We start from the raw sequence: 25,181 nt of genomic DNA, 5'->3' as shown, positions 1-25,181 counted from the left end.
GAAATCACTGACGCAGTCTGTGCCTCAAGGTCATTACTAATTAGTGTGTGTGTGGCCGGTCAAATTCCTTCATAAGTCTTGGCTTCAGGCCTGTGAATTATTTTCCTGACAGTCAAGCTCTTTATTAATGTAAAACTATTTTTATATTCATAAATATTTAAATGTAAAAGTTTGTATTTATTTATATATACATATAATTATTTTTTTTATTTTTTTGCAATACAATAAAGAGAAATTGAGGTGGAATATTCATGAAAATAAGGTAAAAATGCAACAAAAAAAAAAGAAAATAAAAAAGTCTTTGATGCTAAAGTAGGCTTCATCTTCTTTTATAAGATATAATTTTGTACGTTTCCTGTGACACATCTGGCAAGTTTAAATAATTTCTTTTTTTTTTATATATATATATATAATAACTCTCATAGATTGGTGTGTTGTGCAAATAAGTAAATATGTATTTAGTTTAACAGGTATAAAAAAACATCAAACCACAGTGAAAATAGCCCTTGCAGCATCAAAATAGTCCCATAAATGACAAACTAATAAAGACTTCTTAATGCCAAAAATAATCCAAGAAATCTGTGTTCCAATACATAACGCATTTACAATTTCTCTAACATCACTACTAAAATGTGATGTACTAATTGATTTTTGACCTTTTGTTGTTGCGTTTCTACTGTTTTAAGCCTTTATGTTCATTCAAAAGAAATAAATAAAACAGCACCAAGACAGATATTTATAAAAAAAAAAAAAAAAAACAGAAAAAGTGAAATTTTTAAGTCTAAAAACATAACCATTATAGGCATATTTTGGTTTTATGCCACATATGGTGTCGGAAGTTGTATTTAAACGGGACAAATGGCAACAACAAGACATTATTTAATGGACTAATAGGTGCATTAGGAAGTAATCAGAAAACTGCAAACCAAAATATAGAAAATAACGGATGGAAATAGCATAACTTATACAAAACATGAAAAGCTAAACATAAAACACTGCTGGAATGGATGAGAAATTCTGGGATGTTCTTCATGGATGTCTTCTGGTTTGCTCACAAGCTATTGAGCTCCTGAAGCGTTTGATCCAGGACTTGATGCATCTCCAGGTTCTGCTGTTTTGCCTCAGCCACATCCTCTGAAATAAACCAGCACCATGATTTAAAAAGAGACACAAGCATCTGTGACACTTTTCTAAACATGATTCTCTAAAGTGTTGATTGCGTAATAAGCCTGCTCATTCCAGGCTTTAAACCAGTAAACTATAAACCACAGCTGGGCTGTGGAAGTAAAATCCCATTCATTTTGCCTCCACAGAGAAACTGATTTTTACAGATAATGCAGAAACCTTTTTAAAGACAGAAATACAATAAGCTCCGAGATTCTTAAGTCATAATATATGCTTTTTTTAAAAAAATTAACATTTAAAATATTATTATTCCACTATTGTAAGTTGCATTGGATAAAATGCATAAATGTAAGTGATTTAAAAAAAAATGCATATTTGCATATATATATGAATATTTTGCAGTAAAACTTTTTTTTTTAATTAAAAAAAAATATTTTTAAAATTAATATTTACATTTGGATTAAATACATAAATGTAAAGTATTTTTTTTTTAAGTGATTTGCTCTCAAACTACTTATATATTTGGATATATTTAAATATTTTGCCACAAAAAAAATGTTTTAATTAAAAAAAACATTAAATGCATAAATGTAAATTAAAGCATTACATTACACAAAAGAGGATCATTAACACCTTAATATAATTATTGCATGTCTAATATAAACAAGTTATTAATTGTTTCTTTATTTTGTTTCTCTATGAAAAGAGCAAGAAAGATTAAGACTAGACTCAAGATCAGAGAGGCAGGAAATATTTAATGTTTTTTAAAGCAAGAAAATGAAACAAAAGAGAGTGTTCAAAGAGCAGAAAAAAACTTATTACATTTTAGAGGAATAATCAAACTTTCAGAGAGTGCAAAATACATAAGGCACCAGTGAGGAAGAAAGGGTGAGAGAGGCACAGCCGATCAGGATAGTTTATGCAGAGCAGCAGCGCTTGATTGAACGAGAGCGCTGTCAATCACAGTTAGCACTCATAATGTTCAGCTCAAGCACTGCTGACACATAAAAGCATCTATAAAGAGGTCATTTCATTGAGCGCATGATCCAGCTCCTCAGTAATGGCCTTGTATTTCAGCTTCTGAGCATAGAGTTCATCTGGAGGTCAAAGGTCAAGATCAGAAAGGACAGGTTTTTCGGCCAAGGATGGAGAATGCAGGAGACAGGAACAGGAAATGATAGACAGAAAAAGAAAGAAAACAGTAAGTTCAACAGGTCCAAATGGACAAAACACAGCACAATAATGCCTACAAAGGCTGTCTAGGTAGGCAGCTCACTCAATAAAAAAAGAAGAAAAAGAAAGAGAAAAGAGGCAAGGAAGAAAATATTGAGGTGTAATCCTAAACACTTTGATCTGTACATTGTTTTGTGCATTTATATGTGTGCATGTGCAGTATTATGTCAAGTTAAGTCAAGTAATATTTATTTCTATAGTGCTTTATAGAATACAGATTGTTTCAAAGTAGCTTCCCTTTGTGTTTTATACATTTTAGTTTTATTTAATAAACGTATTATATATACAGTCATGCCCAAAAATATCGGCACCCTTTGTAAATATGATCAAAGAACGCTGAGCAAATTAATCTGCATTCTTAATCCTTTTGATCTTTTATTTAAAATTTTTTTAATAAAAGTTAATAAAAATTTTAAAGATTAGATTTTTGTGAATTTTTTCAATAAAAGATCAAAAGGATCAACAATGCAGATTAATTTTCACAGCCTTCTTTGATCATGTTTACCAAGGGTGCCGATATTTTTGGCCATGACATACATACATACATATATATATATATGTATATATTTTCCATGTCACTTCAGCTATAAAGAGCTCTACAGAAGATAATAGTGTCACTATTCAGCTAAATTTAGTTCACTGTTGTCAGTGTTTCAAAGTTCATAAATTATAAAACAAGTTCAATTCATCTTCTCCAGGTGTTTGCAAGAACTGTTTAAGAAGACGAGTTGAACAGGTCGAACAGGCTTACACCATTGGCTATGCTCTTTCAGTACAATGAAAAGAGACATAAAGCCGCTGCACACAGAGGAGACAAAGGTTCATTCCAGCTGACTGTTTTATTGATGTGATCAGCTGGAATTCCTCAGGACTGAATCACAGCTTACCCTCGAGGTCGTCGATGGTCTTTTCCAGTTTGGCCACCGTCCTTTCTGCAAACTCAGCACGAGTCTCAACCTACGAGGGAAAATGCAGAGTGAACAAATGTGAAAGGTCAGAGAATGGCCTGAATGGCATGCATCTGGCCTACGAAAGGAAGACTTGCATGCAAAACCATTAGAATGAGCAGCTGGTTTAGGTTAAACTCGCTCACCTCTTTCAGTCTATCAGTGAGCACTGTGATCTCGTCTTCGTACTTATCCTCTTTCTCTGAATACTGCAGACAGAAAACAAGCAAAAGGCTATTCAGACCGCTGCTTCTCAACTGGTCTCAGATTTAACACTGGACATCAAACATGGTGCCAGTATTGCTTACATAAATTAAAATGTTAAAAGTATTGAAATGCATTGATACAATAATAAATACACAGACCCAACAATAAAAAAATACTACTAAAACTGAACACACATGGTTATAATTTTATAAATAAATAAACAGCCAAAGTGTGATTTACCAGCTTAACACTGAGAGATCACTAATATATTATTTTATTATTGCAGTGGTGGATGAATTTGCAAAAAATGCGATGCATTTAATTTTCACTGAAAAGTTCATAAGCCTAACTATGCTTTTGAAAAGGTTGTTCGCTAGACTACAAATCAATCAAACTACACTAAAGCCTGTAAACGAGTAAATATGCTGTTTATTTTATAATCTTCCATGTTTTAAGAAAACACCTTAAATTCTATAATTGCATCTGAAATCTAGTAAATAATAACTGTATTTAGCAACTTTGCTACTAAAGAAGATGACATATGATGATGTGCAGGGGCTTCACTGTTGAGAAGTGACTCAAATTAATCATTTTTGAACCAGCTCACTGAAAAGAAGCTACTGAGAGCACTAATTAGCTACGATGGATCAGATTTACCAGATGTCCTGCATTCATGTTCAATACAATGGCCTCATTCATGAGACAGAAGCAGAACCAGTTTCTGTGCAAATCCTTGATTTGTAAATCATCACATTCAATTCAACATAACAGCAGATCAGAATGCGTTATGAACAATTTACACAGAAATTCGTTCTGCTCTGTGGAATTATGGGTCATTGGTCAGCTGACTCACCTTATCTGATTGAGCTTCTAAGGACTTGAGGTTGTTGGTTACGTTTTTCAGTTCTTCCTCCAGATCTCCTCCTTTACTGTAAAAACATTGATAAAAAGTGGGTAGACTCTTAAAAATAAAGACTCTAAAAGGGTGTTTTTGGAGTGATGCCAAAGAAGAACCGTTTTAGGTTCCCCCAAAGAACCTTTCAGTGATCAGTGATTTTTTTATAAATTTTTTATGTGTGCAGAACATTTTAATAATCCAATCAACCTTTTTCCGCTATAAAGAACCTTTTGTGGAATGGAAAGGTTCTTCGTGGAATTATCAATGCCAATAAAGAACCTGTATTTCCTCATCTTATTACAGCTCAAATGGGCGTTCCTGACCAAGAATTTTAATTATATCAAGTGTTGTTTTGCTTGCAACTAGTTTTCTGCATTTCAATATTGATCATACAGTGATACACTACAAAAAATTATTTTCTTAGTATTTTTGTTTTAGCAAGTTTCTGAGTGAAAATTATGGAAGCTTGTTTCCACCCCTGAATAAAAATAAAAAAGGTAATTGCGACTTAATCTCGCAATTGCGAGTTTACATCATGCAATTCTATTTTTTTTCTCCGAACTGCATGAAATAATTTTTCAAAATTCAAAAAAATTATTTTTTTTGACTTTAATTTATTATTTATTAAGACTTTTTTCTCAAAATTCAAACTTGTAAGTGTGAGTTATAAACTCAGAATTGCTTGATATAAAGTCTGCTAGAAAAATGTCTGAATTGTGAGAAAAAAGTCAGAATTGCGAGTTCTAAAGTCAGAATTGTGGGTTATAAACAATTCTGCTTTTTCTCACAATTGCGACTTTATATCAAGCAATGCTGACTTTTTTGCTCGCAGTTGCAAATTTGTCTCGCAATTCAAAAAATCAATTATAAAATTGTGAGTTTATTTCATGCAGTTCTATGTAAAAAATAAAATTAAAAAAAATCAGAATTGTGAGATTAAGACGCAATTCATTTTTTTATTCCTGGGCAGAAACAAACTTCCATAATTTTTACTCAGAAATTGCTGGTAAATTCACACCGAATTAAACAAGAAGTAGAAAGACTGAAATACTATTTTCTTGTAAAACATACTACAATAATCTTTGCTTTATTTACAACTTTGAAAACTTTTTTTATAGCGTAGACTTGTATTCTGACTTTAATTCTCGCAACTCCAACTTCATTTCTCACAAATGACGTTCATGTCCCACAATTCTGACTTTATAACTCGCAAAAAAGTTGTTAAAAGCTGTAAAATTGCAAGTATATATCCCTCAATTCTGACTTTATAATGAACAATTCTGAGAAATTTCTCACAATTGTTATTCAGTGGTTGAAGCGGGCTTCCAGAGAAAACGGTTTCAAAGCAAACCTTACATATTTTTTTTCAGTGAAGGTCAGCAAGTTGTGGTTAACTAAATCTGTCTGTGGGTTAGTTAAAGACGTGTACTAACAGTTCTGCAATCTCCGCTCTCTCTTCTGCTCTTTCCAGTTCACCCTCCAGAATCACCAGCTTCCGAGCGACCTGCAAACACACAGAGGACATTCACAGATCCTCTCCTGACTCAAACGACAGAGTAAACCGTATGAGTGTGTCTGACCTCTTCATATTTGCGGTCGGCCTCCTCAGCAATGTGTTTGGCTTCTTTGAGCTGTATTTCCTGAATTTCCATTTTCTCCTCATCTTTCATCGCACGATTCTCAATCACCTTTATGCCTCTGGATACAAAATACACAAAAATATACTTTTTTGTTATGGATTTCACCATTAGCAGTTCTTTGTGAACAATTTCATTTTGCATGATTTTTAGTGTGCAACTGATGCACACCAGTGCTATTTTAGTTTCACTGATATATTATTTTGAATTAAATCTAATTAATAATGCACAATTGTTTTAGTGTGCAGTGAACTGATGGTATATACAATACAAAAAGAACTGCTAATCTCAAAAAAGCCACTGATTACATTTTTTTTTTATCTGCATTGAAATAAAGCTAATGAAAATTAAACAGAAATATTTTGAATTAAGTTTTTATTCTTAAATTACTGTTTCTGTTTTAATTGTAGTTAAATATTATTTACGTAAATATCTATTTTTTAGTCATTTTAGTTGTGTTTTTATAATTTTCATTTGGATAGTTTTTTGTCTATTTAGGGTTATTAACTTTTATATCAGTTTTAGTGTTTTTAGTACATCAAGTCAGCGTAAATGAAAACGAGAAATGCTGCCTTGGCCACCAGCGGAAATTAAATTGTACAATGTAGCAATTCAAGGGATTTTTTTAAATCTGTAAAATATAGAGTAATTATATGTTTGGGATTTTTCTTGTTAACTGACCATTATGTTAACAAGCACAATGTACACAGAAGAAATGATAATTAGGTCGATAATTCAAATATTATATAGTTTTTATAGTTCAAATATAGTTTTAAATTTTGAATTGAGTTTTTATTTTTATATTTTCCATTTTATTTTAATTTTAGTTAACATTTTAGTCATTTTTATTTACTTTTTTGTCATTTTCATTAGCTTGTGTTTTCTAAAAATGTTTATATTCAGTTTTAGTTTGATTTATTTTAGTACATCAAATGAAATGTGAAATCTTGCTGAAATAAAATAAGTATTATATGTTATTTCAGTTAACATTTATTTTATTTCAAGTAACAATGTAACAATCAAGTAATTTCTTTGTTTCATGAATGGTTTCAGCTTTAGTTGAATAATAACTCTAATGTGCACAGATGTATGTGTGTGTTTGTTCGGACCTCTCGCTCTCATCTGCCGCTTTCTCGGCCTCCTCCAGTTTCTGGAGCGCGGTGGCCAGTCTCTCCTGAGCTCGGTCCAGTTCCTCCTCCACCAGCTGGATCCTGCGGTTCAGAGCGGCCACGTCTCCCTCCGCCTGTCAACACACAGAGAAACAGCACTGAGAGATCCCGCATAGAAATCTGAAGGAATGAGGCAGGATCAAAAGATCCTACAGGAATGCTATTAGAAACGGGTCTTAAAACAATCTGCTAAAATCCTACTGGATAAACGGAAATTCTAACATAACAAAACATAAGAAAACAAAGAAATGGCAGGTTATCCAGTAAGATCTTTGTAGATCCTTGTAGGATTGACACCTATTAGAAACGTACAAATATATGTATATATGAAAAAAAAAAAAAACTTTACTGACCTCATTTGTCTTTTTGATTTGTTTTGTTTTTCAATATTTTTTTATGTGCTCAGTTTCCAATAAGAGTACAAGTTCAAGTTTAAAGTAATAAAATAAACTCAAATAAAAACTAATAAAAATGTAAAAAAAAAAAAAAAATTACTGTAAAAGACCATAAAATTACTATTTTTTAAAACTATAATCAAAATGAAAACAGACAATATAAAACAAATTTAATTCAAAATATTAACAAAAACTATAAAAGTATATCACTGCTTAGCTTAAACTAATTTTATTTCAGCAAGTTGCCAATTAATATTTCTAAATATTTTTCACCTCTTTAATAAACCAAACATGTTCTAAATTCATTAATTAAATACAATATATTATAAATTTTTATGTGATAAAATATATTATAATATAAATAAATAATTATATATATATATATATAAACATAAAATAAACAACTTAAAGCAGATTTCAATAATAATAATCAAAAATATTATATAAAATATAAAAATATTTAATATTTATTATATTTTAATATAATAAAAAGTGAAATTTTCATATATTTAAAATAAGTTACAAATGAAAAAAAAGGAACTTTTTCACGATATTCTAATTTTTTAAGATGCACCTATATATATAAAGAAAACTTACAAAATAAAAAAGCTATAATCTCCATGATACTAAAAGCATTTTTATTTCATAAAACTTCCATTTTTGGCTAAACTGTTTAAGCTCTGAGAAGTCAGTAGTTTTAACACAAAACGAACTGTAAGCTGATTCTTTCAGTTTCACTCATTTGAATGAGAGCTTTCCTCTGGCCACGCCCACTTCCTCTAACACAGAGCAGAGTGGGCCTCACTCCTTATACGGTGCTCAAACATGCATCTGATTATCATACCATTATGAGTCTTTAAAAGCGGCAAATCATTGTGGTCTTTTCTGCACAAATATCAGGAGACCTAATGGATTATACTTGGAATTAACCCTTTGTGCAGCTCCACAGACACACAGACAGGAGGAATGTTAATAGATTTACTTGTAGTTATTCAGAAGTAAATCAGCTGCTGATGCTTTACTGGAGAGTAGCCTATAAATGAATCTCATTTCAGATGAGATGAGGAACCAGATCACGACTGAGTCTCCTGCAGTCATTTCAGAACACTGCATGCTTTCCAAAGTTATATGGATAAAGGGCACCTGTGACATCTTTTTCTAAGAGACGTGTGTTTGGTGAAAGCACACAGCAACAAATAAGACAGGAAGTGAGAATGTGAAGAACGTCATGCCCCGACTAACTGTGGACAGCAGTTTCCAGGAAACGGGCTGCTGTGCTGCTATATTAGTGGTCAGTTTTATCTTTTTTAAAACCATGGTGAAAAATGTTCTACAGTAAATGCTTTAAAAATCAATATAAAATATATTATACTATATATATTTTTTTTTAATCTATAAAATCTGTGTTTATATATTATAACATGTTTAATATGTTTTTTAACATATATTATATTTTGCATATTAAAAAATTCTATATATAAGCGCTGAAATGCTGCTGAGGTAACAGGTCGAGAGTTTGATGTGGAAAACGGTTAGGAGTTTTTTCCAGATTCAGTCATGTAGGCTTACTTCAAAAATAATATTTTTCTTGCCACCAAGTGGAGAAGAAATCCCACTTTAACACCCAGGTTCCCAAAACCATCTTGAGTGATTATATATTAAATGAACATTCAACAAAAGCAGATTAACCCACCAGAATGTAATCCTAATGATAATATTTCATATGAGATTCATTTCATATGATAATATGAATTTTTTTTTGGGGGGGGGGGGGGGGGGGGGGTGTCCATTACTGTATAGAAACAAAGTCTTGACAAGAAAAAAAAGCTGCAGAAAATTTCCACCAGATAAAGTTCATTTAAACACAGGTTAACTATAGCGGGGTAAGTTGTCACAATTGGCAACCTGCAGCTTATTGACACTGATTTGCACATAATAGCCTTCTTCAAAAACATATTTTCCAGCTAAATGTAAATGGTAAAACAATTATAAAACACATTCACAAAAAGCAAAAAAAAAAAAGTGTTGTAGCCAGCAGAAATGAATGAAAAAGTAGATAAATATACAACACGTGATATTTTTCCTTGATTACACAAACACTTGTTTTCTCTAGCAGTGGTTTCTAAACATGTGTTTTAAATGTTATAGCATACAATTTATTAATTGCAATATTTGTTAGCCGATGCTTTGATATTTTTGTATGTAATATTTTGTTTTGTGCTTATTTATTTTTTGAGTTTTAAGCATAAATAAACTTTAAGGCAGATTTTCACTGTAATCGTGTGACAACATGCCCCGGTGTACGAGTCACGCTAAAATACCGTGAGAAACAAGCACTAAAGTGTGACAACTAGCCCCGGTCTCCACCATTTCTGTTCAGCCAGGACCGAGACGCGCGAAGAGCAGCAGACAGAAGCAGTAGAGGAAGAAAGAGGAGTGTAAGGATGGAAAGGTAAGATGTTTTCCTCACTTTCTCCCGCAGGTCTCGTTCATTGTCCAGCTGCGTCTGCAGAAACTGCGCTCTGTCCTGCGCATCATCCGCCTGCTGCTGCAGACACTGGATCTTCTTCTTCACGGCGTCTAAAGACTTCACAGACATCCCCAAACCCTCATACAAACGCCAACGGAGACAGACGGCTGGAAAAGCGAGTTTCTAAATAAACCAAGAGCGCAGATTTGGATCAGCTTCTGTGCGTCTCTCAAAACTGTCGCAAACTTTCCATTTGCGCGTCACTGATTCGCGGAGCCGCAGGATGAGGAGTTCTGGAAAAACAGGGCAGGAATGCGCAAAAAAAAAAGTCCAATCCCAGGAAGAAGATGCGGGTTTCGGATGACATCAGGGGGTGGTGTTCCTGTTTGACTCCTGCTGCTATTATGTGCTGACTTCTGGACATATTTGGTGTTTCTTATGAATGATGTGAGATTGCATCATATTTGAGATATGAATGCGTAAAATCCTCAATGCACAGAAAAAAACGACTACCTTTCACACCTGTTTAATGCATTTATTTAGTACACACAGGTGAATTTGGTCATTTTTCTGAAACTTCATGCACATTTGTCATCTTCACGCCATCACATATTCAGTTTAATAGTAGCCTATTATGTTTTGGGAATGACAAAAAATGGCAAATTTCATGTGTTTGGTTGTTTATAGCCTGTATAAGTCTATATATCACAATTGGGGTCTGATAGTTTGTAATTTCTATTAATTTATTATTAAATTAATTACATTTTATACATTAATAACAAAAATTATTTATGAATGAAATTGAGGGCTAGTTTTCACATGTTGTTAATATAAATGTAAAATAATCAGACCATAAATTAGATTTTTTGATTTTTAAAGCAGGTTTGTTTTTTCAAAAACAAGCAAACAAATACATTTAATACAGACTGTACAACTATTATGATGTGAGTTATCATACTTGGAAGGTTGGGAAATCGTTATGGTCTTTACATACACCAGTCTAACAATACAAATAATGTAACACCGAGATGCATCTTAGATCATATTTAATTCACATACATCTGTTATTTACAGAATCACACAAACATACAGGCAAAATGCACAAGATTTTTAAGCACTTCTACTGAATCTACACACATGTAGCTCCAAGACTTCCACAGACGTTCTCCATATGTTCTTCAGCACATATTCTTCAGCAGGAAGTGCTGTTGTAATTATTGGCCCTCTTACAGCAGTTATGGGGCAGCACAGACCTCTAGTTCCCGAATTTCTCACGCTGTGCTCAGAAACACACTCTCATAACATCCAGACAGAAATAGATCTATTGTCTGGCTCAGTCAACTTTATATGAAAAGATAGTTCTGACTCCACATTCTGATCGCATTAGAAAAAAACTGATGTGCTAAACACACATCTGTGCTCATTTTATATTAATGCACCATAATAGGCAGCCTAAAGTCAGGCAAATGAACTGCATTACTTGCTAGAAGAATTGTTTTCTGCAGTTATTATTATGGTAAAACCAGCTTAACGCAAAGCTTTGAGTCACTCACGGCTTTCTTTAATCAGTTCACTGCCTAATAAATTACACGACGCTATCATAATACCTTTTGTATTCCATTCAGTGAATTCCAGCATGTGTGGGAGTATTTTTGCTGCAGACGGCTGGAGTGTGTGTGTGTGTGTGTGTTTCCCCCAGCAGGAGAGTTGTATTCATTAGATTCAAGAGCTGAAGGTTCATTGTTTGCTTTGGTTGAATTCCTTACATTCCTGGGCTGTGTGTGTGATTGTGAGTGAAAAGAAAGAAATGAAGTGAACTGCATGCTCTGCACAGACCTATGCTGTTGCCTTATATAGAAATATTACACAAATTGTGAGACGGTGGCGTAATGATCTATATCTGGATGGTAAATGTCCATATAATGAAATAGAAACAAACTATAAGTATTTCATATTTCAGACTGCTTATACAAAACCTGAGCTGCCTTACTGTCTACTGCCTAAGGCAGCATCCTTTCAATTTCAATATAACTAAATACAAGTTTGGTTTACTGTGTTGGCAAGCTAATGCTGTCATATTTTAATCAGCATAATACACACACACAAATATTGAGTCAAATAGAAAAACACTGTATATTTGAAAGAATATTTATATTTAAAGGAATGCATTCTGTGAATGTTAAAAGAAAGCATCCTTTGTCATTTTTTTATGTCTTTTTGAAAAGCCTAAACACTAGGATGACTCTAAAATGCTGTCTAGGTTTTGGAACAGAGCTTATTTGACATACTATAGAAACATGCCGTAGATATAAGCGTCTGCTGGATGCATAATGTAAATATACAGGACTACAAAAGTTTGGAATAATTTTTGGGAAGATATTTATTTATTTATTAATTTTTTGCATTTATTTGATCAGAAATACAGTAAAACAATAATATTGTGAAATATTGTTACCATTTAAGAGAACTGTTTTCTATTTGAATATATGCTAAAATGTAATTTATTTCTGTGATGCGCAACTGTATTTTCAGCATCATTACTCCAGTCTTCAGAGTCACATGATCCTTCAGAAATCATTTTAATATTCTGATTTGCTGATCAAGAAGCATTTCTTATTATTATCAATGTTGAAAACAGTTGTGCTGCAAAATATTTTTGTGGAAACCATGATTAATTTTTACATTTTCAGTATTCTTTGATTAATAGAAAATTCAAAAGAACAGCTTTTATTTGAAATATAAATCTTTTGTAACATGATAAATGTTTTTACTTTGACTTTTTATTAATAGAATGCATTATCGCTCATTAAATGTGTGTATATATATATATATATATATATAGAGTTTTTTAGAAAGAGAAAGGGTTTTATTGAAACTGTCCCTTTAAGAAGTATAGCCTTCATTCTCTTCCAGTGCTTTAAAAGAATGCAGCTCTGGGATGGTGGATATCACATCCAGACAGTTTTTTTATAATGTTTCTCGGTTGTGCAGCTCTGGCTCTCATGCTTTGCGGTCTGGATTTTCTCCCTGTGGGTTTCAGAGGTGGCTCTCGCCCTAAATATATCCATTTCCTCTGCATGTGAGCCTGGATTCCACAGCTTTCCGAGGTTGTTTTGTTAAAAAAAAAAAAAAAGGCTGATGAGTTCAAGTAAGCCTTGCTAGAAAATTGCACACTGAAGACGTTGATGTCTCTGGTGCGTCCGGTAACAGAATGAGTGGGAAAGATATTTATTCAAGGCTGTCAGCGGTAGCCGAAAAGGAATGTGGGGAAACTTTTTCTTCCCGTTTTTTTCCCACATGGAGCTGCTGACTTGCTCCCACTATGACTGTCTTTGTTGCTGGAATGAGAACAGTCTGAAGCTTCCCGTCCCGACCAGGTGCAAAGATTTACCGCAGAGCCACATGCATATGAAAGCAGTGAGGGATCATTATTATGATCCCATGTATTTTTGATTTTGATGATGGTGTTTAACCGAAAACTGACGTCTTATTGAAGAAAAATGATTTTATCTGTATAAACAGTGTCTAATGCTTGAATACTCACGTCTGTCGCCTTTTTCTCAGACAGCTCCAGCTGCTCCTGAGCGTCTTTGAGAGCTTCTGAATATTTGTCCAGTTCATCTTCAGTTCCTTTCAGCTTCTTCTGCAGAGCAAGCAACTCATCTTCCAGCTAAAAAACCAACAACATAACATAAGATTAGCAGACAGACAGACAGACAGACAGACAGACAGACAGACAGACAGATAGATAGATAGATAAAGTTATATCATAATTTTCACTGGCCTTTCAGCAGGGTTCATTGAGGCAGTACTGTGTGCGTGTCTGTGTGTGTGTGTGTGTGTGTGTGATGTTGGCTGAATGTATTTTCAGATCATGCTAACAGTTCATCTGCACTAGCGAGGTCATAAATATGATCAGACTGCTCAGCATAATTACACTGTGATCAATGATCGTGTCCTCAGAGACGTCTGTCTGCGCAGCTGCAGCTAAACATCACTGACATGTGATTATGTCAGACTGACGGGATCTGTTCCATCTGACACAGGCTTGAGCAGCGGATCTGTGTTTGTCTGCATCACTGAGTAGGAATTCTGTGTGTGTGATTCTAATTCTAGAATCTGCAATCTTCTGATCATCAACACTTACGTTCCATCAGCGTCTCCAGTGAGCAGTTCATACAACATGACAAAAATAAACCACGTCTGAACATTATTTATTATGTTGTACTAATTGAAACTGAAGATATATAGCAAATGTTTTCAATACAGAGTAATCAGATTTTTTTTTTTTTTTGTAGATCTTATCTGTGATTTTTATATATATATATATATATATATATATATATATATATATATATATATATATATACTGTATATATATATGGTACATTCAGCACTTGGTTGTATTTTAACCCAGCATTTTTTTAGAGTGTAATGTAATGTAATATAATATACAATGAACCAGACATACTTGGTTAATGCAAATAAATGCAAAAATATACACACCAAATATAAATTTTGGCTCCCCAAAGAACCGTTCAGTAAACAGTTCTTAAAATAATCACCTTTTATTATTAAATAATAGAAAATCTTGAAAATCCTGAAGAAAAAAACGTGAAGGATTTACTTTGAAACTATTTTCACTCAGACATTGCTAGTAAACTTATATAATTCCAAAGAAACAGCAGGTAACACTGAATTAAATGTGAAATTTTGAAGTAGACTGACATGGTAATGTACTTGTAAAATGTATTCAAATAATATTTGTTGAAAAGTCTTTTTTTAGTGTTCAAAACTAATTCTAAGCCGTTAAATAGAAGTTTTTAGAGTAAAAGATTTGAAAAATCATGAAAAATATAATTGCAGTGAAGTGTCCAAACTTTTAAACAGCATATGAAAGTAAAAGCATCTGATAGCATCAGTGCACACAAGCCCTTTCTGTAAGGATCTCACTGAACTCATCAGTCTCAGATCCGAGTCTCACCTGTTTGCACTTGTCTTCTGCTGTGTTCTTATCAGACTCGGCCTGCTCCGCTCGGTCGATGGCGTTCTCCTTATCCAGCTTCAGCATCTGCATCTTCTTCTTGATGGCCTCCATCTTGCTCTATCTGCTCTTGGAGTTTCTTACCAGAGAAAGAATGAAGAGAAAACCGAGAGCTATCGGGATCTAGAGCAAAGTCAGACAGAGAGAGGAGTCACAGCGCTTTTCCTCGTCAGATGAGGAGGTGGAGTGACACCAGCCAGCGGGAGAGAGAGAGAGAGAGAGAGAGAGAGAGAGAGTCCACACTGAAACACAACCTGAGGTGGAGGAGACGAGTCTCGTTCCCTGGTGGCCTCCACCTCCCTGTTTGAACCCCTTCCTCAACACACACACACTCTATAATGTGCAGCTCCCCCTCCTCAAGCAAGCGTTTTACCCACAGAATGTCTCAAAGTCAGCCGATTCCCTTATTTGGGAAAACCCTCCGTGCTTCCGAGGGTTTAGTGGCTCCTCATGCCTCATTAAACTAGTCAAGCTGACTCTGTTTACTTGATAAAAACACGGCCCTGGTCTTACTGTGAATGATTCATCAATACATGTTGGTTTACTGCAGTCACTTGCTCTAATTCTAAAATGACTTTCCTTTTGAGATCGTCAGTACCTTTTATTTTTCAATCAACATTCATATTTAACACCCATTTTTCATGATTTAATCAATATAATAAATACATTTCATGCTGTTTTCATCATTGAGTGTCCTGTTTCAATTAGAAATATCACAGAATGTCATTTGTTAGCTTAATTAAAAAAAAAATTAAGTAATAAATAATTAATTTGAAACATTTAAACATGCAGTAAATAAATAAACATGCACAAGTGGATATAGTTTGTATATTATATATAATTTATTATTAAATAATTAATATAGAACATACAATATATTTTTAAATAATTAAAACAGAACTTTTCAATATCTAACAAAAACTTTAGCACAAGAAACAATCTAAAATATAAAATGATTTTATTATTTAATAAATACACAAATTTATACATTACATATATAATTTAGTATTAAACTATTTAGCAAAAAAAGAAAATCTCATCTTAGACTTTAATTTAATTAGAAATATATAATTTTAAAATGTATTATTAATGAATTCAAATTGTATATATTTTATGTGTAATTAAATAAATAAAATGAAATAAATCAAACAAATTTTGATTGTCATCTTCACAACCAATAAGCGTTGTCCTGGTTGTTCTCATGTAGTTCGATCTGCAGTCATGTGTTAATAACAGGGTTGGTTTGGCTGCTTGAGTGGAAGTGGGGGAAAAAAGGACGAAATGCTGAATTCTGAGCCAAGAAAAAGTCTGAGATGAGAATTCTTGTGCAAATCTGAATTGTTTTCTGCTGTGTTCATCAGGAATGACTACATTATTTAATATTGACTTGCTTTACAACTTACATTTTATAGATATTTATTCTGAATAACAGAATTACTATGAATTGTCCCAGGTATGTGATGATCTACATACAGTACTGTAGCTGTGCTTTATGTCTTCAGTATCCCTCCACACTTTATTCTCACACAATTAACTCAAATCAATATTCCATGTCTATTTATTTATTTATGTGGTAATTTGCCATATAATTAGTAGGAAACTGTCTAATGAGTCGGTCATTATCACAAAATAAATACCTTCAGGACGATACGAGACACTTATCCTGATCGCCCCATTTCAAAATCAGGGATTATTTTGAAATAATGACTGGCTTTATACGTTATTTCTTAAATGCATCAAGTTTGCATTTCTGTTCAGTAATGACATATTTGACATTACACACACAAGAGGATGATATTTAGCGGCTCATGTAATGTGGTCTCGAGGGTCTCGGCTCAGACAGGTGAGGCTTATGATGATGGCCTTTCTCCAGCCTAGGGAAACCTAACAGCTGCTGGGTCTTAAAATACAGCCAATAATAAAATGTTAATATTTTTAAAAGCCTTGTGCGACACAAAACACAACAACCGTGGTAATCCAGCAGCAACGAGTGACAGATCTGCTCCAGTACAATGATGAAACATTTTTCTGCTTACATAGGCTCTATATATATATATATATGTGTGTGTGTCAAATTTTAATGCAAGGATGCATTAAAATGATCAATGGTGACAGTAAAGGCATTTATAATGTTACAAAAGATTTCTATTTCAAATTAATGCTGTTCTTTTGAACGTTCTATTCATCAAAGAATCCTGAAAAATAAAATGCATCATGGTTTTCACAAAAATATGAAGCAGCACAAGTGCTTTTAACATTGATAATAATCAGAAATGTTTGTTGAGCAGCATATCAGTATATGATTTCTGAAGATCATGTGACACTGAAGACTGGAGTAATGATGCTGAAAATACAGCTTTAATCACAGAAATAAATGAACTTTTACATTATTTTCACATAGATAACTTGTTTTAAATAGTAAAAATATTTCACAGTTTTTATTGTATTTTAAATCAAATAGATGCAGACTTGGCGAGCAGAAGAGCTTCTTTCAAAAACATTAAAAAATCTTACTTTGTAGGTATTGTATGTAAAGAGAGGGATGACTATATCAACTTTTAATGCTTAATCTATACTTTCCTCCATGCAGCTTGAAGAAAGCATATTTTATTGCCTGCTGTTATAGTTGCATGCTGAAGTGTTGTGCATGGACACACAGTGCACCTCCTCAAGGTTTTCTTGGTTTAAATAAACACATTTGAGAAACTGCAAGAAGGACAAGTGATAGAAATACAGTGGAGAGAGAGAAAGTGTAGCTGTATCATTGAAAGGAAAAAAGATCCTCCCACAGGAAGTGCATCTACATCTCCTCGTGCCCTATTATGGTAAAAACACCCCAAAAAGCATGTGGGCACCTTGGGAATAGACCGATTTGATAGTGTGAGTCAAGAGCATAGCTGAGGTCCTGAGAATACTGACAGCAAACACTCCACGACTGATACACACTCAGGGTTATTACAGCCAACAATCATAAAAAGGTTACTTGAAATAAAATAAACACTAACTGCAATTAAATAAAATATGTATGTAGATATATAAACTATATTTATTTGAGCTAGTTGCCAAGGAAACATTTCTCATTTTCATTTATCTTAACCTGATGTACTAAACTATCTAAAACTGGAATGAAATAAAAATTTAGAAAAATGGCATATATGTGTATAAATGTAAAACTAATAAAAACGAGAAAAGCACACAACAAAATACTAAAACTAAAATTAAAATGAGAAGAAAAATAATATAATATAACATCATGATGTGATATAAATACTGTATTAGTTATGTACAGTAGTCATGAAGTATATATATACATACATTAATACATAGAAATAGCATAATATGATATAATTATAAAAACAATTAAAAATATTATTATTTTATATATTAAAACCTATAGTAGTATCTCAATCACAAATAAAATAGCACAGGCACATATGTTTAGCTGTTGTTTCTGTTCAAATTTAATCATTTTCGTTGATATAATTTCTCTCATCTATAATATAGCATATATATAAAAAACTAAATCATCAGTTACTTCCATAAGTTGTAACCTCAGTCCATCTGACAGATGCTTACATCTAAAGTAACCTCCCATCCATTCAGTCTGTACATTTGAGCATGCAGCACTATGTTAGTCGAGCTACAAGAACTCCTATATAAGCTTCACATCCAACAGCAGCTTATTATATCTGTGAGCTCATGAGCTTCCACTGAAACCAGAGGAGCCTCCGATCCTCGACATCCTTCATTCACAAACACATTTAACATTCAAGGGTGATTTTGTTTCTCTGTCACGGCTTCAAGGTTGAGGAACAGCTTAAGACTGTCCGTTAAGTCCTGCACCGCTAATATCATGTTCAGAATGTGAGACTCGTTTATTCTGGTGTCTCAGGAACTGTGTGATGCTCATTAAGAAGATGCAGTAGTATTTGAAAAATGGGAAGAATATGTGGAGCTACTGTTCAAAAGTTTGGGGTCGGTAAGATTTTTTAAAGACATGAATGTTTTTATTTAGCAGTAAATTGATCAAAAGCAAGAGTGAGGACATTAAAATGTTACAAAAGATTTCTATTTCAAATAAATGCCGTTCTTATGAATTTTCTATTCATCTAAGAATCCTGAAAAATAAAATTTATCACAGTTTCCACAAAAATATGAAGCAGCACTACTTTTCAACATTGATAATAATCAGAAATGTTTCTTGGGTAGCAAATCAACAAATTAGAGCGATTTCTGAAGGATCATGTGACTGAAGAAATTCAGCTTTGATTACAGGAATAAATCACATTTTACATAGAAAATAGTTATTTTAAATTAGAATGATATTTCAAAATATTAAAGTTTTTTATGTATTTTTCATCAAATAAATGCAGCTTTGGTGAGCATAAAAGACTTCAGACCTCAAATTTTGAACTGTTGCAACTGTTGTTGAAGTTTTGCAAGAATAAACATAAATAAGTAAATAAATAATATCATAGTCTCCAAAAAAAAAAAAAAAAAGTCTTATTGTTATTTTGGTATTGACCATAAATGTCCTAAATGAATCAATAAATAAACAATGGCAGACAGCATTAAATCAGGCCGTCTTTATTGAGAGATTGGCTGAAACAAGCCCCAGGGAGAAGAGACAGACATGTTTGGATGAAATCTCTCTCTCTCTCCTTCATCTTCCTGCCCTGTGTTCCAACCTCTGCTGTAGATGATTTAGAGATCTTGACCTAGATAAACCCTTTTAAGGGGTTTTGGAGATAGTTATGGTCCTGCTGTAGACCGTGAGTCACTCATTGAGAACGGCACATGAGTTCACATTACATTAGCTGGACGTGTAAGTCATGAGATATGATGCTGCTGATGAGGTCTGGCAGATGTCTTCAGCCAAGCACATCCCACCTCGAAGGTTTTTGACACACTGCGAAAGAACCGAATGTAATTTCACAATACCAGTGGGAGACTGAGATGTTATTATAAGAAAGCTGATCATAAATGAAGCTACTCTATTACAGGTTTACATAAAACGCTGATTAAAAACACAGAAAAGGTCAACGTGAAATTAAAATTCACACTATTTACTGTATTTTCTTAAAGGAATAGATCACCAAAATATGTCAATTAGCTGAAAATGTCCTCACCCTCAGGCCATCGGAGATGTAGATGAGTTTATTTCTTCATCAGGTTTGTAGAAATGTGTCACTGCATCAGTGTCTCAGCAATGGATGCTCTGCAGTGAATGGGTGCCGTCAGAATGAGAGTCCAAACGGCTGATAAAAACACCACAATAATCCACACCACTCCAGTCCATCAGTTAACATCTTGTGAGGTGTAAAGCTTCATTTTAACATTGCTTCCTGCTAAAATACGAGTCCATAATCCATAATAATGCTTCCTCCAGTGAAAAAGTGGTCTGATCTGAATCAGGAGAGAAGTCTGCACAGATCAAGCACCGTTTACAAGCCAAAACAGTCCAAAACAGCTCTAAACAAATATGTGGCTGCATTTTGATGTGAGAGACAACAGGAGATGGACTATTTCACTGGAGGAAGCGTTATTATGGATTATGGACTCATATTTTGGCCAGAAGCAATGGTTTAAAGTTAAAAGCGTCTTGATGTATTTGTTTCTTACAAACACACAGCTTTTGGCTATTGTGTTTATTGTGCATTATTGTGATGTTTTTATCAGCTGTTTGGACTCTCATTCTGACGGCACCCATTCACTGCAGAGCGAGGGGTGAGAACCAGAAGGGTGTAAGTTAAATTTTTTGGTGAAATGGTGATGCAATGGTACATTTTCTCCATATCTGATGAGGAAACAAATCTACATCGTATGTGGCTTGAGGGTGAGTAAATGAGTAAAAGAGTTTGTGTTTTATTGCCAAAACGGCAACATATGAAAATCTTTTTTTCATCTGTCTAATTTCATCTTCTTTTCAAATAATAATGTATCACAGAAACAGAGATGAAATAGAGTTTCAGTCTGGAATGCTGCGTTTGTTCATGTGAAGCAGTAAGATGAAATTTCAAAGTCATAAAACAATCTCCTAGAAGACTGGAACAGGACCTGAAGGAAAGCTAAATGACATTCCAGAATTGCAGCAGCTCAGTGTCACATTTCATCATATTCCACATATTACGGCCCGGCAGGAAATTCTGGCATCAAGACTGTTTTGCAATGTTACATTAAAAACTGCAGTTTAGATCTGCTCAGACCTCTGATCATGTGGAGTTTATTAGTTCACACTCTTAAAGGAACAGTACATGCAAAAGTAAATGGTCCCTGATCACCATTTACTTTTTATTTGATGGAAAAGCCATAAAACATTTATTTTGTGTTTCATAGAAGAAAAAGAGCATTGTTGTTTTGAAACAACTTAAGGGTCAGTAAATGATGATATTTGATTTCTGGATGAACTTTCCCTGTAAAGTCAGATGGGCTTCAGTTAATTCTAGTTTTATTTTCTGTGATATAACAGAACGTAATGCAATATGCAAATATTGTAGATAAATAAATTATCCAAAATGGTCAGTGTTATTTTAGTATCATTGAGATACCCTTATTGTTTTTTTTTTATATTTAGAAGTTTTATTTTTATATTTTCCACTTCCATTTTACAATAATGTTTACTTTAATGTTACAGTTTTAGTAATTTTGTTGTGTTTTTGTAATTTTTATTAGTTTTAGTTTTTAAAAAACAAACAAAAACACATGTAGTTTAATTTTTATTTCAGTTTTTCTTTAATTATTTTTTGTACATCAAGTTAAACTAAATGAAAAAAGAAATATTGCTTTTTTTAATTTTAGTTTACATTCATTCAATTTCAATAATGTGAATTTTTTAATGGTTTTATTTTTAATTACCCCCTGATAATGGGTAACAATTAATAATGTAGAAATTAAAAAGCCTTGATAAAACGTACAGTTCAGTTTTCATTTATTCAGACATGCTGTTTTTATATATAAAACTGATTTTTAATCATTGTTGAACCTATAATGTTTGAATCAATACAGTTTGATTATCAGTGAGCTAACTAACAAAACCATATATTAATTCCAGAGTAGATATATAAAATAATACCCAGATTTCATACAGTATGTTAAACCTTATACCCCCTTTTCATGCATGCATGACCTTTTCCAAGGTCAGAGCAGAGGTCAAAAGTCTCTTTCAAGCGATGATTCGTCATTGATGATTGACAGCTGCCCTCTAGTGGTGAGATCTAGAAGAACAGACCCTCCTTTACACAGAATTCTGAAAACCTCAGTGAGACGAAAGGTATCATTAAGTCAAGCGCTTTTAACAATACAAATTGTGTCAAAGCAGCTTTACATCAGCTTGATATAAAGAGAAGTGCTTTCACTTGTCAACAGGGTGTGCTATAGCACACAAAGAAAGCCAGATTATATTCATCTGAGTTAATTATTTGATGTATTGGGTCTTTGCTTAAAATCTTGTGAAACTGAATGCTTATCATAGTATCACATTCATATGCCATGTGCCATATAGGCTAATGCAAACATGAGACTCAAGATGCAACATCTCACCTTCACAGAGAGAAAGACTGTACAATAAAGTGAGTCAATTATGAGGAAAATTACGAAAGAGATCTCAAATAAAATAAAAAATAATTCAAAGGTTTCGCCGATAAATGAGAATAATGTAATCAGACTTAAAAATAAATAAATAAATAAAAAATTTAAAAATTAAAGAATTAACACTTTAACCTTCAACCCCATTTAGGGCCTCGCAGGTGAAAATAACCTACCTGAATTAAAATGGTAACAGTTTGTGACAAAGTGTGCTTACACAAACAAATTAGGTATCTTTGGAAAGAAGAGACTCTGGGCTTTACTATCTATCATCCAGAGTTGATAATGCTCAAAAAGATAAAAAGTTATAGACACTGACGTGCCTTGAAAAATATTTTTCCACACTGAATGTTTTTTTATTTCATATACAAATACATGAAATAAGTCCTGGAGCAATCCAGAAAAGTAATGGATCGAAAGCCATGTGTCTCATCAGTTCATATTTCAAATTTGAAGAAGATACCATGAAAAATGAGATTCCTGCAATATTTTTTCTGAAACTATTTATAGTCCCCCCACCCCCCTGTTTGAGGAAAAATAACCACCAAATGGATTACAGAATTATACAAGCTATTTTAGTCATTATACATGTTCCTGCATAGTTTTTCAATTATAAAATAATAGACAGATTTATTTGAGCACTAAAAAAATACAAAAATAATTATTTGAGTAATAAAAAAGGAAAAAAAATAGAAAAAAATGCTTTGTATATAGTATGTATACTGAAGTATTCTTCGTTATTCGTTATTACAATGATAAATATCACTGCCAGACGTGAAGTGATATTGCCAGACATGGTCATAGAGTCAGTAAACACACGCTGATGTGCTTCCATTCAGATTATAATCAAACAGATGGGCCATATAATCAATAATAGCTGATCAATGAATCACAATGATAGCCGTCATAGAGTCGCTAATAAACACGCTGATGTGCGTCCATACAGATTATAATCATGCAGACACGGCCACATTCCCCACACAATACACACACACACATATAAAAAATGTAGAAGAAAAAAAAAACAGTTTTTTATGGATAAAGCAGATCGCTAAATTATGCCCCGCTCAGATGACAGCGTGCGTCACAGAAGCGTCACTGCCGGCAGGAGGGAGCGCCAAATTCAAATAATCTATATTCCGCTTTTCTGAGACTTTTTTTTCCGTAGACGGTCTCATTATGTTTGTAAGACCGTATTCTACAAAATCGTTTTGTTTTTTTTACCACCAAGACGCTGTTTTTGAGCGTAATTTATTCCATAACGGACGCGAACAATAACTCTCTGAAGAAATGAAACGTAAACAAAGGAATATTCATCCTTATTACAACGTTATTGTTTCGCTGGACTAAAAGTGCTCGCTGGGATGTTTTTCTGTGGACCCTTACCTCTCTAACTAAACTGGGATTTCAGCAGTGGACGCGTTTGTGGCTCGTTATTACAATGATAAAGGTACGTACGGCTTTTTTACTCTGCGTGTTTGGATGTGTACTGCTTACACAAATGTAGCAAATTTGTGCCACTCATTCCTTATAAGCTTTCCATCGAAAAACAGCGATCTGTCGTCGATGCTTGAGGCTTAGACCCTCAGAATGATATAGAGTTTGACAAGATTAACTTTGTCCCGTTTCATTTATTCTATTAGAAAACAATGACACATGCAAACAAAGAGCGTTCAGTGCGAGGTCGCTCTGGTGCAGGCTAACAGGTTTTAAACATGATTTATATATATATATATATATATATATATATATATATATATATATATATATATAAATAAATGGAATTCAAATAAATAAAAAAATCAATAAACTTGAATATGGTTTCAGTGTGTATGTTTGACTAAAATGACACAACATCCCACATATTCTTTGCAAAAATCCCAAAGGAATTCTATCAGGAGAAATATAAGATCATGGAAAAAAAATAATTCTGAAGAATAATAGAATTACTTATAGTATGTTTTAACAAGTGATATCAAAATAAACTGCTGAAATCAGAGTTATGATGTCTGCACAGCTTTTTTATACTTAGCAATAAAATAATATAAACAAATATAGAAATAGATGCAGATATAAACAAATACAATAATGAATTAATTAGTCCTAATTAATAAAAGACATTTGTGTAATGGAAATATATCCATCCTTTTTTTAAATAACTTGTAAAATAAATCACCAAAAATAAACAACATGATATGCTTTTAAAATATCCAATCTAAGTTCATCTAAGGGTTTCCAGAAGCTTCTGCAGAACTATTTTAGTGTTTAGCATCACAATGTTTAAATCTTCAAGCTGAACACAAAGGCTAAAGCGACTCATTCATGCATATGCAGTTGTTTACGTTACACTTGTGATTGACAGCTGCATGAATGCAAATCTCTCTCCTTTGATTTGCTGAAGTGCCCCACTTTGAGCACGATTACCACGCCCCCCGCGCACTTTCAACCAATCGCTGATGAGCACGAAAAACC

At 33.2% G+C, this 25,181-nt stretch overlaps 1 protein-coding gene across 4 annotated transcripts; it reads right to left on the bottom strand.

Moving 5' to 3' along the window:
- Positions 1-435: 435 nt before the first annotated feature.
- On the bottom strand, positions 436-15,487 carry LOC306881809 (tropomyosin alpha-4 chain-like; the record flags this gene model as incomplete). 4 transcript variants are annotated; one of them, XM_079436091.1, is made up of 9 exons in its annotated part: positions 15,066-15,487; positions 13,626-13,751; positions 7,157-7,290; positions 5,991-6,108; positions 5,844-5,914; positions 4,366-4,441; positions 3,452-3,514; positions 3,246-3,315; positions 436-1,134 (listed from the first exon to the last, which is right to left on the bottom strand). In XM_079436091.1, exons 1-9 carry the CDS (start codon positions 15,177-15,179, stop codon positions 1,052-1,054), a joined length of 855 nt encoding a protein of 284 aa, XP_079292217.1. In that variant the 5' UTR covers positions 15,180-15,487. The 4 variants fall into 4 exon arrangements, with proteins under 4 accessions (XP_079292217.1, XP_079292218.1, XP_079292219.1 ...); XM_079436093.1 differs by lacking the exon at positions 436-1,134 and adding an exon at positions 2,140-2,222 and having other exon boundaries at positions 15,066-15,467; XM_079436092.1 differs by lacking the exons at positions 13,626-13,751; positions 15,066-15,487 and adding an exon at positions 10,082-10,419.
- Between the last annotated feature and the right edge of the window lie 9,694 nt (positions 15,488-25,181).

This window comes from Barbus barbus (assembly GCF_936440315.1).
Source record: "Barbus barbus genome assembly, chromosome: 15".
Classification (NCBI taxonomy): Eukaryota; Metazoa; Chordata; class Actinopteri; order Cypriniformes; family Cyprinidae; genus Barbus; species Barbus barbus.
The sequence above is the reverse complement of the archived record's forward strand: the minus strand, read 5'-3'. Positions and strand labels throughout refer to the sequence as shown.